General features: G+C 38.9%; 1 protein-coding gene across 1 annotated transcript in view; it reads right to left on the minus strand.

Annotated features, from left to right (window-relative positions):
- Positions 1 to 4,349: 4,349 nt before the first annotated feature.
- Positions 4,350 to 14,284, minus strand: part of LOC102034611 (cytochrome c oxidase assembly protein COX16 homolog, mitochondrial-like) — a 45,305-nt gene continuing 35,370 nt past the window's right edge. The window contains exon 4 of the mRNA XM_031064816.1: positions 4,350 to 5,456. Coding sequence (XP_030920676.1) covers positions 5,340 to 5,456 — 117 coding nt within the window. The 3' untranslated portion in view covers positions 4,350 to 5,339. The remainder of the gene's footprint in view (positions 5,457 to 14,284) is intronic.

A 14,284-nucleotide genomic window follows, 5' to 3' on the forward strand; every position in this document is an offset into this window, starting at 1 on the left:
TGAAAGGGAATGAATTTCTTCTACAGAGGCACTGGCAGCGCATAGCACACCCTTATTTCTGGGGGACTTTTTTGATGTGTTTTCTTTCCTTTCTCAAGGAACCTGTGACTATGACACATACACCATTCACATTTGCCATGTATAAACATATTTCAAATATCCTTTCTGCAGCACTAACCCCTGTTGCTTTGGTTGCATTTGATTTTAACACGTCCCAGGCAGCATGGAAACAGTGAAGGTGAAACTTTGTTTGCCTGTGTTAAGCAAGACAGTTACACGTGTAGTTAAACACATGCTTAACAAGAAACTATGGTCAGTCCATTTCCAGTGGTATGAAAGACTGCTTTTGGCTCCTGGGGAAGAGTACAAATTTTAAGAAAAACATCTGTATGGAGGTTTTGTTTCTAAGTCTAGAGACTATTTGTGTGTTGGCTGAGTTTGGTTGCAAGCCCTTGTAAGAAATGAAGGCCTAACACTAAGCAATTACCCTCCTTCGATTAAAGGCTTCTACTCAGCTAGTCTAAAATAAGAGTGGAAATTTTTTTGTGAACCTTATGCCACTGAAGGATGAAAGGTGGTTTTCCATTGAAAACACTGGCAATAAGCAGCTCTTCTAACCAAAAAGCTTTAAGGAAAATTCTTTGACCATCTTAATGTAAAAAATAGTTATTCTGTTTTCCTAAGACTTCAAATCATGCCCTTCTTTTCTTTTTTTTTTCAAGTGGACATAGTTTGTAGCAAAGGATAGTGTTAGGCTTTCCCATTTCTTGCAGAAATAAGTGCCTCTGGAAAATACAGAATATAAAATGAAACTTGCCCTGGATTCAAGCTGGAAATGCAAACATAGCAAGTCAGAGCAAATACAAGATCATCAAGGAGTACAAGGGTCTGTGTAGATATTTCACACGGTGAAAACTACTGTTTTGAGTTTCACCCATACACAGGCAAGCAGTGAAACATGAAGTGTCCATGTAAAAAAACATCCAATGAACACTGACCTTCAAATTTCTCTAAATTGCTGCTTCTCTGTGAAGACATTGATTTCTTCCTCTGCTTTTTGGGACTGCTCCCCAGCTGATGATGGGATAGACTTAAATTACTTTTCAGAAGTTTTCTGCATTCTATATTCTGATCTAAAACTCCCATCATTCATGTCTTACTACACCATGACCTATCTTTTCTGGGTACTGGACCCTTTTTCAAGACCTTGGAAGATCACTATGAGCAAGATTGCTCTCTGCATACTGATTCTGTAAGTTTTTAGCATCCAACTGCTCCTCCAGACGTATCTAGGAACTTCACAATTCAACTGCTGTGCTATTCAGTAGTTTTGAAAGCTTTTTTGCACCACAGCAGCTACAGCTTTTACTAAGGCTCTCCATCTGTTACAGCTAAACTGAGATATTGAGTATTTTGGGTCACCCACACATCTGCACATTCCAAATACAGTAGGAAAACAACTCTCAATAAGCAGGATCCACAGGGCAGATCTCACACAGAGGTCTGGGCAGCATTTTGAGCTGCAGACAGCTGCCACCAGGAACCATCCAGGCAGATACCCACATATCTGTGCTGACCTCTCCCTGACCCTGGAGACAGGTGCCCCAGATTTCTTCCAATTCTATGTCCTGCTGCTTTTCTTGTTATGGAAGCGCCCAAAGACCAACCTTGCTACAATTTTTATGAGAGAGATAAACACCTTCTCCTTTACTGTCAGAACAGGGATTTTGAAACTGATTTTTGAGCCCACATACACACAGACACCTAGCCAGGCTTGCTTCTTTTATTTCTAATTTCAGCAACACTGATTAGAAGATCTGGCTTTTTCAGTTCTCTCTTTTACCTTGGTAATACTGAACTCCTCTGACTAAAGCGTTGTTTTCATTCTCCTCAGACCTGTGGATGCCAGTTACCAAAAACACCAAAATGTCAATCAGTGTCTCAGACTAACAATTGTACTTAGTTATCTCTGACCCTCTCCACTCACAGACATTTAGAATTATGATTCAGGAGCTGAACAAAGTTGTCTTCAGGAGCCTTAAAGAGAACTAGAAGTGCTCTAACTGGCTTTCAAAAGGATAGTTCAAATAAGCAGCCAAACTGAGCACGAATTCTGAACTAATTGAAGTTTGCCTCTCCTGCTACTGTTATGAACTATAATTCTCCACATTTCTGAAGTGCCTTCTACTCTAGGTTGCATGACAACTTAAGAGACTTAATTGGCTCTCAACATGCCTTTCAAAAGTATTATTTCCAATTCAATGGCTAAGAAAAGCACAGCATAAAACATCAAGCCATTGTTCAAGTGCATGGCAATAAAGATGAATTGCTGGAATAGCCCTTCCCATTTTATGAAAAGTACAGCTGTACTGTACAATAGCTGTACTTTTCTGTATCAGCTATTGTTGGTTTGGCATTTTTTATAATTCATAAATTAGTCAACATTAAAAAAATTATTAAAATAAGTCATCATTAAAAAACATGGTGGGTTTTTATTTTAGTGGATAATCAATAGATATAGGCTGTCTTCTAAAATGTAAGTTGGAGAGAAGGGCAAGTTGCAAAGTCTTCCAACTGCATATCATTTTTTCTCAGCGATGCTAAGATAAATCCATTGCTTTCCAGAGAGGCCACTTCAAAGGTAGTTACACATATGCCCTCAGAAGCAGTTAGTGCCTAAGAAAAAGGAAAGACAGGGGAACCCCACAACCAGAAAACAATCAACTAAGACTGGGTCCTAAGTCAGGACATAAGAAATTGCTCCAAATAAGTAATTATCTACAACTACATTCCAGACCTGCTGAAATAAGATGACCATTCCCAAAACAGTCTTTGCAGAATATCGAATTACTAAAAATACACAGGATATTTCAGTGAGTGCTTTGTTCATCAAGAAAATGGATAAGGGCTTCATGTAAGAGAAATATCTTTGCTTCTTCCCATGGAGAAAGGGGCTGCTTCTCTTCCACATGCTGTTCTTAGAAAGCCATGTGTTTATTTCAGGAGCAGTGCTGGTCCATATTGTGAGGCACCGTGCAAGCCTGGGAGCTGAGCACGCCTCTCCACATGCAAAGCAATAGCAGCTTCCCATCTCCTTCAATCAAAGCAGGGAAAAGGAAGATATGCATCCTCTCAAAAAGGCAGTGAATTTGCAGAGTCCACACCAGTGGGGAATGTAAAGATACATTTCCAATGGTCTAGCTCTCACTGTAACAGTAGCAGGGATGCAGCAAGAATCCTAACTGAGAGAACGCTGCCAGTGTAGCCAAAGCTCTGATGTCCTTTGAATGATCAGTCTTACAGTCAGTGGAACTGCACCTGAACTTGAATTTAAGCCTTGAAAAAGTTCTTAACAAGTTATGCAGTATTAATTACTCTTTGTCATATTTATATTTTATTTGCCTAATGACAAAACAATTAAACCAATTTCCTCCTTGTCTAGGTCTAGCATAGCTTAATGCCTCCATATTCTGTTGTCATCTTATTGCAAAAGTTCCATACCTTCTCATTGATTCATGGGCAGCTCCTTGCAGCACGGACTTCTTCTTTGCAGCACACCCAACAAACTCCAACTCTCTTCACAGCACACCCAACTAACTCCAACTCCCCCCTCATCCAGCTAACCCACTCTTTTGTAGCACTCGTCTTCTTATTGGCACAGCTGTGGCCTATTAAGGGCAGGCCTGTTCCTAATCTTTGATGATTGGTACAGCTGCAACTCCTCAGGTGTGAGACTACCTTCTGCACTATTTTCTTATGTTCTATCCCTCCACAGTATTCTAGCTTTTCACTGGTTTCCCTATAGCATTTGTTATTTCCTACGCTTGCATTGATCCTCTTATTCCTCTGCTGGGTGGTTTAATTTGTTCATAGATTTAGAAGCAGAGATATCTATGACATTGAAAAGGGAAATACACAAACACACAGCTCCAGCTTTGTTTCAGATTTCATCCACCACTTTCTGATGGTTTTCACAACTCTATCAGAAGAAAACATGCACAAAACATGCCTAAGATATTTCATGTGATGCTTTATGAATTCCTTTATAACTCCCTAAAAATCAGTGTTAATTCTTCTTCCTGAGTGAAAGATTGGGCCTCACCACTGACAGTCTAAAGAAAATGAAGTGCTGAGAGAAGATCTACATGAGGAGGCTACCCTAAAAGTGTCCAAAAGGACATTCAGATTACATTTAACACATCCTGCAGAGGGGAGTAAGGCCACACCTTTTCCAAAAGCAGTTCCAAAAGGGTTTACATATAGCTGTTACTGAGAGTTTTGAAACGAGATTTTGCTGTTAATGTGTGCTCTACTGCTCCATTCCTCCGATGAGGAGTTTCACAAGTCTGTTGCAACTCTTTATCAAAAGCTTTATTTCATTTGAAAACTTGAGTAGGTGCTTCTTCATTCAGCTTTCTCAGCAGAAGGGTCCTGAATGTTAGCATAATGTCCTCTAACAGCAAAGATTTAGCACACAAAGACAAATATAAAAAGACAAGCATTTCAGAAGAATTGATTGGAACATAAAAAATTTCTATGCACATGCACAAATAGACATGTAAGATGAGCTCTGCCACTCAAATGGTTCAAGAAGATTCTGCTACAATATTTACTCACAGAGAAGCAGCACAGCTCTTTGCAAGGAAGCGTTCTTCCAATTTAAACTGAGCGGTACCAGAGCAGAGCATGCATGAAGGTATTGATAAACTGCCTGCATGAAGGTATTGATAAACTAATCACAGAAATTTAACCACAGCTAAACAAATGTTATTTGACCAATTATCAGCTGACACTCAGTACATGCCTTTATGCAGTCCTTGGAAATGAAACACAAGAGTATTATTTAGCCAAAATTGGACTCATTGTTCTGAACAGCTCATATGCCTGTAGAGTCCCTTCCAAGCTAAAGAGCCTGAAGTCATACAGGGACTCCCTGAAGCAGCACTTATCTGGTCACACACATCTAGATGACAGCACTGTTGTTCTCATTAGGATGACAACTTCTGGTACTGACAAGTGACTTTTGAAATGTTATTCCGTGCTGAAGCAGTTTTGAATGTTAGAGACTGAAAAACAATAGGATATTCTCAGTAGAATAATCAGCTTTTTTTAATTGAAAATTCACATATACAGCCTATGGTACTCTGCACAAATGGATGCAAACAAAGAGCTTCTTATAATACAATGCTTTTTGGACTGATCTCACAGTTACTTATATATACACCAGCTGAATTGTTCAGTGCAAATGTTCCCATGTCTGTTCCTGACACTGGATTAAAAATTAAGACAGTCCAGCCTGAGACTTTTTTTCCCAGAGGCACCAAAGGCAGCTTTCTCAGTCACTCTGTCTTGAGACGGAGAGCTTCCCGCCGTTGTTTCTGAACCGTCCTGGAATCTTCCCACAGACTGGGTCCTCTGATGTTCTCCCAGTTATCCAAGTTGGATTTTTCCAGCTTCTGCAGACAAACAGCAAAAAAAAAAAAACCAAACAGGGTCACCTTGACAGATCCATGATTTAAAGCACATATGATTCCAAATTGATTTTTTTTTCCCCCAAGAAACTCAATATCACCATTGGGTTGATGAACTTTCATCTAGTCTGCATGAGAAGTTCAGCAAGAAAGAAAAACCTAGTAGTTATCTATACAGCTACATAAATGACTAAGATAGGCATCACTGAATCTGCTTGTCAGCAGGTAAGTAACATTTAAGGACAGGAAGCACTGCAGCATCTGAGCAAGACTGAAGATACCTTGTATTCACTTTTTCTCCTCTCACCTTGTTTTCCAGATCTGTTCTTCAACTGCAAGTCTGCCAAACACTGAAGTAGTAGGAGTGACAAGTATTGGTATAGCTCAAACAGAAGGATTAGTAATTAGTGAGCTGAAGTATCCTGTCAGCAAAAACACAAAGCATGCTGGAAAAGATTCATTATCTAGCACAAAGAGAGACAGCAATGTTGCAAACCCCTTCAAGCCACGTGGTTTTAACTTGAGAGGGATATGCAATGCTTTCTGCTGACTAGTTTCCCATGGCACCCAGCCACCACAGACAGGTCTCTTACTAAGTCATATATGAGACATGCTACCTGACTGAACTGTCAGGTATTGAAAAACTAGATTTAATTACCTTTTTTTTTTTGCCTACTCCTATCATCCCCCATAGAACTACCAATGACTTAGAGGCAACATAAATGAAGAACAGGTGCCCTTCTGACCTCACCTACCATGTGCTGCAGTCAAAGAACACAAACATGTATTGAATCTCCACAGTCCCATTGGCAGAGGCTTAGCTGTCCCTTCCCAGGACACAGACCTCAAGTCCCACAGGCCAGCTGTGGAACAGCACATTGGACATGGTGGGGAGACTGAGGAGAGGGTCTGCATCACTGCCAGAATCAGCGCTGTCCTAGGTGCTACTGAACAGGGCAACACTGCATTCCAGTAATGAATGATACTCAACTGCAGTAAGACTCAAACCTGACCTGTGATCAAGGCCTCATCTCAGCAAATGCTGTAAAAATACATCAGAAAATACTTCACCCTGCCCTGAGCCTGTGGTCTAATTAGTCTATTATCAATAATTCAAATAAATGGCAAACACCCAGGGACTTTAATAATAGTTGCAGAAAAATTCAACAGATATAACAAATAGACCTACTGTTTAGTTCATGTTATGTGAAAGTTTCCTGACACTTCTACAAGTGAGGAAATTGAAATGAGGTTAGTCAGATATCAAAAGAAATTAGGCAACACTCTACAGAAGATATATGAGAACACAGGCACAAACATAGCAGACTTTCACAAGGTAAGAGCAACTGAACTTTCTGTTGAGTTGGCATAAGTCTTTCTGAAGAATTGTCTTTACTACTTTATACATCTTATGCTTAGCTGGTACTTCATTTCCCCAGAAGGGATCTGAACTGACATGAAAGGAGAGAGAAGGAGGAAAGGTACACATCATCCATCAGTGACTATCTCCTCTGATTGCAAATTCAGAATTTAACATCTGATTCTAATGGAAGCTTCAAGGAAACTACACTTAAAATAACCTTGTGCTTTAACTGAAGGGATGTAGGCTGATTTAATTCAACACAAAGGTATCACACACCTGTGAGGATCTCAACTGTTCCAAAGTTGTTTGTCTCCCAAAGCCTGAACATTAATCAACTTTTAAAATAAGTACAACAAAACTTGTGGTATCTAAAGATAGGCTGCACAAAGAAGTCTATCAAAAGAGACATGCATACTGAGGATCTTTACCAAAAAGATCATATTAATTTGTCCCTGAAACTTCACAGAGGCTTTATAGAGAGCAGGTTTGTCAAAAACAGGAAGCATTTCAAAACTATTGTATCCAAACAAATCAGTACCAGAAAGTATCTTGGCAGTTTCTAATAGAAACCATAAAGGTACCTAGAAAACACACTGGGATACACTGACAGAATAAAATAACAAAGGGTTACAACGTGCAGTGCAATGAATGGCACTGCCTGAGATGACAAATAAGATCTATTAATCAATTAAGAAATAAAGATTCTGATGCATACATAGGAAGACTATAATTTTTTATTATCATTGTATTTATAGAGATCATTAACATTTTGTGTCATGTATAAACTCTTTGTAGTATCTTACTGCAATTCAAGAAGAAAGCACCTTCCTTACTACCATGGGACAGTATCTGCAAAATTTAGTTTAAGGGATAGTTACCAGTCATCAGAAAGCAGAATGATTTGACATTCCAACTTTCTGAAGTGATGCTATCCAATTTTGGAATAACAGAGCACGACTGTTGCATGTGGATAAGCAAAAGAAGGAGTGTCACTACTGAAAGGGGATGTGAGAATCTGTTCTGCAATGCTTTCCTATTGAATAGCTATTTTCAAATGTATCTGTGCTGGCTCTGGATGGGGTAGAGTTAAATTTTTTTATAGTAGCAAGTATAGGGATCTGTTTTGGATTTGTGTTGAAAATAATGTTGGTTACACAGGGACGTTTTCATTACAGCTGAGCAGCTCACACAGTGCCAAGGCTGTCTCTGCTTCTCTCTCCACCCCACCTGCCAGTGAGCTGAGGGTGCACAGGAGGGGACACAGCTGGGGCAGGTGACCCCAACTGACCACAGGGATATCCCACACCATATGGCACCATGCTCAGCATGTAAAGCTGCAGGAAGGAGGAGGAACAGGGTGACATTCAGAAAGATGGAGTCTGTCCTTCAAAGCAACCTTTAGATGTGATGAAGCCCTGCTCCCCTGGGAATGGCTGAACACTTGCTGCCATGGGAATTGGTAAATGAATTCCTTGTTTTGCTTTGCTTACACCAGCACCTTATGCTTTAGCTATTAAACTATCTTTATCTCAATCTTCCTCACTTTTACCTTTCTGAATCTCTCCCCCTTCCTTCCTATCAAGGGGAGTGCATGAGCAGCTGCGTGGGGCTTGGCTGCTGGGGTTAAACCAAAAGAGTACCTCATATACAACTGAGTAAAACCCTACCCTTTTTGCTTGGTCACTGACATGAAAATTCTTACAACAGAATCATCCCAGAATAAATAGCTACATTAGATGTAGGCTAAAGACACGCACATAGCTACACTGCAAATTCATCTTAGTGATGAGAATAAGACCGGATTGACAGTCCTCTTAATTAGGTGCAGCACAAGCTGCAAAGTTACACAGCTCCTTCAGATTGCCTGAGCTGTACAGTGAGAATTCAGGCAAACAGCTAGTTCTGGTCTCACATGAAGCTGAAGTCAATATCTTTCATTTTATCTGGTTAGGTCTTCTTAATTTCTTATTTATTTTTTTCATTTGAGCCACTTGGACACTGCCTACCTAACTTTATGAAGACATCACATCACATGTTAAACTACTTCCAGCTTTTACTAAACTGAAATTCATATGAACTGGAAGGCTAAAACTTGAAATACTTCTTCTCCCAATTCAAACGTACTAAACACTCAATCATTGGAGACTACAATGAAATGTAATCAGATCAGATCAGCAGCACTTTTCCTGCTTGTCTCAAATAGCCCAAAGGATATTGAAAATTAGCTGTTTAAAGTAAGATCAGTATAGTGCATTAAATCTACTGATTCACTCCCTAAATCAGCTAAACTGCCTCTTAAGAGTACAGGACTGACAGAAGCTGTAAATTCAAGGGAAAAAATGCAGTTATTCAGACAGGCACAGTGAAAAAGAAAAATATGCTCAACTGTTTGCCACACTTGACTTTTAAGACTTATCAAATGGCTTGACTGGTGCAAAGGTACCAAAAAGGACATAAAAAGACCTTCACTTCTTAATTGCTGGTTCAAATGCCTGGCTTAAGTACAAGTTATAAGCCTCTGACAGCCTTAAAAAGATAAAATTTAAAAAGAGAGCTGGAATTCTACTCTTGCAGGATAGTCTTCATGCCCCAATACACAAACTGAAGTCTGCAGAAATTCATTTAGAGCTATTAGTGTTCAGGCTGAGTAAATTCAAGGTGTCCGCTTGCAAAAATGCTTGGCTTTAGTCTCAGTTTCTCACATGTGAAAGGAGGGATAAGAGAATCCTGTTTACTTTACAGCTTGATGAAATAAATTCTGTGATGAACACCACAGAAAGAAATAGCTCTGATACAGAGAGCAAATTATTTTCCATCATTATAGTAAGCAAACCCATTTGCAGACAAAATATGAGCCAGGGAAAAATATCCTCAAGGCTGTAAGAGGCAGTGAAAGAATTAAACCAATTGAACCGTCTGTTTTTTAAAGGTGTCAAAAAAGCTTGAAGAAACAAAAGGTATATTGAGGAGCTCTATAATGATATATAGATGAAGAGGTACAGAATTACAGCTAACATTGAATCTGCTGTCTTGTGTATAACTGAAAATCTTAACTTTATCATTGCACTGATATGGCTTTAGTGGGGTTTTTTATATAACTCTCACATAGCCATCTTTTTGACATCTCATTTTCTTAATATAAACTGGGTGTTACTTTGCCTAGGAAGTGATATAATTTAATAATATCTGCAATTAGTGATTTAATAATCTGGGATTTAATAGCCCATGATTAGTGATTAAATCCTCAGTTTAAAAGGAAGGGGTTTTTTTCCAATTAGAGAATGTTTAGTTTTTATGATATTAGAAAACAAGAAAGTTAGCAAGCAGGAAAATATGGCCAGAATAAGATTGGTTTTTGTTTATTAAGGGAAGAACTGTGGGGGGTGAGGGGGGACTGGCATGTAAGTATCCAGAGAGCTGCTTCTCCTTTTGGCTTTACTGAAGACTGGCAAAACCCAATAGAAGCTTTGTTGCTTAATTCAGTGGGATCCAATAGCACTCATCTATGGCACAATTAATTAACCTATGGTGAACTGGTTTAAGAGTCTCTTTCCCCATGCGTTATTTTCCCTTCAATTATGCCAATTCAATGATGTGGGGCTGTACTCCAGCCAGAAAAAACAAAATAGTTTAGGAAAATAAATCCATACTGCTTATGAACAAATCCTGTAGAAGCATAGGACTATGGAAACACTTGAACTGGGTGGAGGAAACATTGGGTGAAGAGAGAAGAGAAACATCTTTGAGTGACTATTTCACAGAAGATGTGTACTGAGGAACTGCACCACCAGTTTGTCTGTGCAACCTTTCCTTTTCCCTATGTAAAGCATGCAAACAGGACTTGCCTCCACCTCAGAGGTGTCACAGAGTTTAATTAATGTTCACAGAGTACTGTCATAGCTTTATGTGAAGGTGTTATAGTGACAGAAAGTGCTCAGTAAACTGAGCAATTCTATCACTCTGTTAAAACGACTGATTACACAACCTTGAATTTTTAACATAAGAGAAAAAAACATGAGACAAACTTCCATCTGGAATTAGGCCTTGCCATGATTTCATCCTAATTTACAAGCAGTTTTCCTTCTTAAAATTCAGAATCTCTTAAAAACCACAATAAATCTCAGAGGATAATCCAGTGCTATTTATGCATTACACCTGCAGATCACCCAAGATGGACTTCTCAGTCCAAAAGATTCATTTATGACAAAGTCAAAACAATGCATGCATGGGACATTTACTTTCAGTGTATCTTCTTTTCCTAAGCAAAAATGAAACTCAGAAAGGTCCAACATAAATAATAGCAGGATTGCAGTAGTACAACTTCAAGATCAAACATCCCAAATTCAGCTAATTCCACTTTTAATTAAGCAACTAGGTACATTTAGGATAGTTTTAATTTTTCTCATATAGAAAAGTTTTATCAAGCTATGGTTATTCTGCCCCAGAAAGGGAGGTGCTGCTTACTAAGATTTATCCCTAAATTCACTACTTGGGAGACCTAGCCAAGTCAACAGAACCAAGGAATTTCCCAAATCTGACTCCTTGTTCTTGCTAAGTTTATATCATACTAAACTTTGTAAAGGGATGTCCTAGTTACTGCAGCACAAGTCTCTAAAATAGAAGCAGCCAGGGACAGACTTTTGGGATGTTTGCAGCATCTTTTTCAACTAAATAAAGGTGAACTTGACTGAAGGGGATGTGTGATCTTTAACAGTGCAGGAGACCAGTAAGAGTAAAAAAATGACATTTCTTTTGCTGCTAAGAAGACCATACAGATTTCTACAGCACATCTCTATCTAGAGCCCAGAAAGCCCTCCTGACACCAATGAAACGGTTTATTTCGAACAAATTCCTAAGACTATGAATACTTGGAAGTGTGGACTTTTTTTTACCTTCTGTATATAAAATCTGGCACAGTCGGTCCTTCTAATAAAGATAAAAAGATACTCCAATAAAAAAAGGATGAGGTGTACCAGGATAAAAAATATGAGACCCATGAGTCACACATGGTGTTTTTCTTTCTGAAGAGATATGAAAAACAAAGTTTCTTATGTGAGAGGGAAAAACTGCAATGAACACCACAGCAAAGGACTAAGAGATTACCACAACAAGAAATGATAGTTACCACCATGAAACTACTAACAGAAGTGTGTGGGCATAAGAAAAGAAACAACTAGAGAAGGTTTACGACAACAGTGTCAAATTAAACTTAAATCCAGGCCATCAAGAAAATACCTTAAAGTAACCACCCTCCTTCAAACCAGCAGTGAACCTTACCAAGCAGTTGACCCTTCTGAATTGGTGGGCTCAATCTCCTGCCTCTCACAATCTCCCCCCTCTACCCTGGTCTCAGTTGGTTCAGGTAACATTCACACAGTTAGTGTAGTTTAGGACTTCTGCTTCTCATCTACACTTCCCTGCTGATTTTCCACTCACCTCTCTTCCAGAATTTGCTTATCAATTTATATGCTGAAACAGAAGGCTTTTCCCTGTTAAGAAACTATGATTTGGGCTAAACATTAACAGGGCAATTTCAAATCTTTCAGCCATAAATAGTTTTTCAGTAATATCAATGGCTACTGTTTGATTTGCGCTGTTGTGCAATTTCTCATAGGGGAAAAAATCCTCCTGTTTCTTCTCTGCAGTGAACATCCCCTTTCTAATTGATGAGGACAGTAATAGGAGCATTATTCCCATACTGTACTGCCAGTAACAGTAAAGCTCCTTCTCAGCAAAACTGCTGAATGTACAGTTCACAAATAATAGGTGAATAACTCTACGTGTCATTATATTAGAACCAACAGGTCTTCAAATCAAATCAGAAAGACTTCTGTCTTAGAAAGATCAAGGCATCTTTTAAAATTTTTACAGCATGAAGTTTTAGAAGGTAAGGTCTGGGGTCCTTCTAGAGCTGGAAGGTCTTTTGGTTTTGAAGTGCATTGTGCTTAAAGACTACTTGTGTTAGAGCTGTAAGATGGCACAGGGGGACACTGGCTCTCCAATGACTTGAGGGGAAGATGCTATAAACAAGATGGATTATTACATATTGACTTACCAACACCATTTTCCGCAGCCTGTGAACTTCTCAGTGATGCCTCCCAGCTATACCTGGGCAAATACCAAGTTTTACCAGACACAATGAAGTCAGGTGCTAAACTTGGGAACTTCTTCATTCAATTTTTAGAAATTTGATTATTCAGCTAAGAAGTGTGCAAACTCCATGCTCAGCCTCCACCAGAATCTTGCATATAATTTTTCTGTTTGATCGGTAAGCCTGTTAGAACAAGCAGTAGCTAGCAGCACTCATTAACACAATAAATGAAAGAATTCAGCCATGATGTGTGCATACAACTTGCCCTACTCAAACTTTTGGGCCTTTTTGTGACTGAGACAACACACAGTGTTGGCCCTAGCATGGTAAGAGGTGGTCAATTCATGTGGCATTAAAAACCAAGAAAACACACATGGAATGCAAGTTGATACTAAGGATTCTATTTTGGAAAGAAGAGACAGGGTGATGAGAAGAGATCATTTGTAACAGTCCCAACCATGTTTGTCTGACTGATAGTCATTCACCTTGTTTTCCATCTGTTAGACATCAGTGTCTTCTTACTGGATAAGGAAAGTGCAAATGAAACATATATGAAAGAAACAGCTCTCAGTTAAGGAAAAATCCTGTGCTAAGAGATGACCATGAAAGAATTTACATGACTATTAAATAGAGATGCATTCCAGAAATAACACCAGTAAAAAGTGACACCCTATGAACTTTACTGTGGAGGCTGTCTTTTTTCCTGCAAGAGACTTTTCCACCAGAATTCTTCCAGTGCCATACCCATCACCAAATTCCACCTTCATGTGTTTCTCTATGAAAAGCTATGAACATAGTTATAGTTTGAACACATTGAACTACGGTACAGAAAACTATTGAGATGTCAAGAAGAAAAGGTCAAAAACTATAGGCTGGCTATGGACTGTACATCTACTACTCAGAATAAAATGCCTAACACAAACTATTTGAATTAAAATCCTTTCCCAAGGCAGTTTCTATTGATGATAAAATAACAGAACTTTGTACTTCTCTACAAAACACTGTGTTGAAGACTCACAATGAAATAAAAACATAAAAGAACATGTCACAGGTGAATAAACTGAAATACAAGAAACTCAGCTTGTCCCAGACACAACATGGAGGGCAGTTGGAATCTAATGGCTAGGCTGGACAATGCACCAAGAAAGAAGAGTGCATGGAAGGAACAGAGTGATTAAAGGAAGAAGAAAAGTATCTCAACCTCTTCATTTATCTAAACCTATTTATTGTCATGACAGTCACTAAGGAGGGGTATTTTCCCAAGATCTCCATCAGCTCTCAAACACCTCAAGGCATTTAGCCACCACTATCTTCACAGACATTGAAGCAAATCAATTCAGGACATTGATCTGTTAATTC

The sequence above is a fragment of the Geospiza fortis genome, unplaced genomic scaffold, assembly GCF_000277835.1.
Source record: "Geospiza fortis unplaced genomic scaffold, GeoFor_1.0 scaffold54, whole genome shotgun sequence".
In the NCBI taxonomy this organism is placed as follows: Eukaryota; Metazoa; Chordata; class Aves; order Passeriformes; family Thraupidae; genus Geospiza; species Geospiza fortis.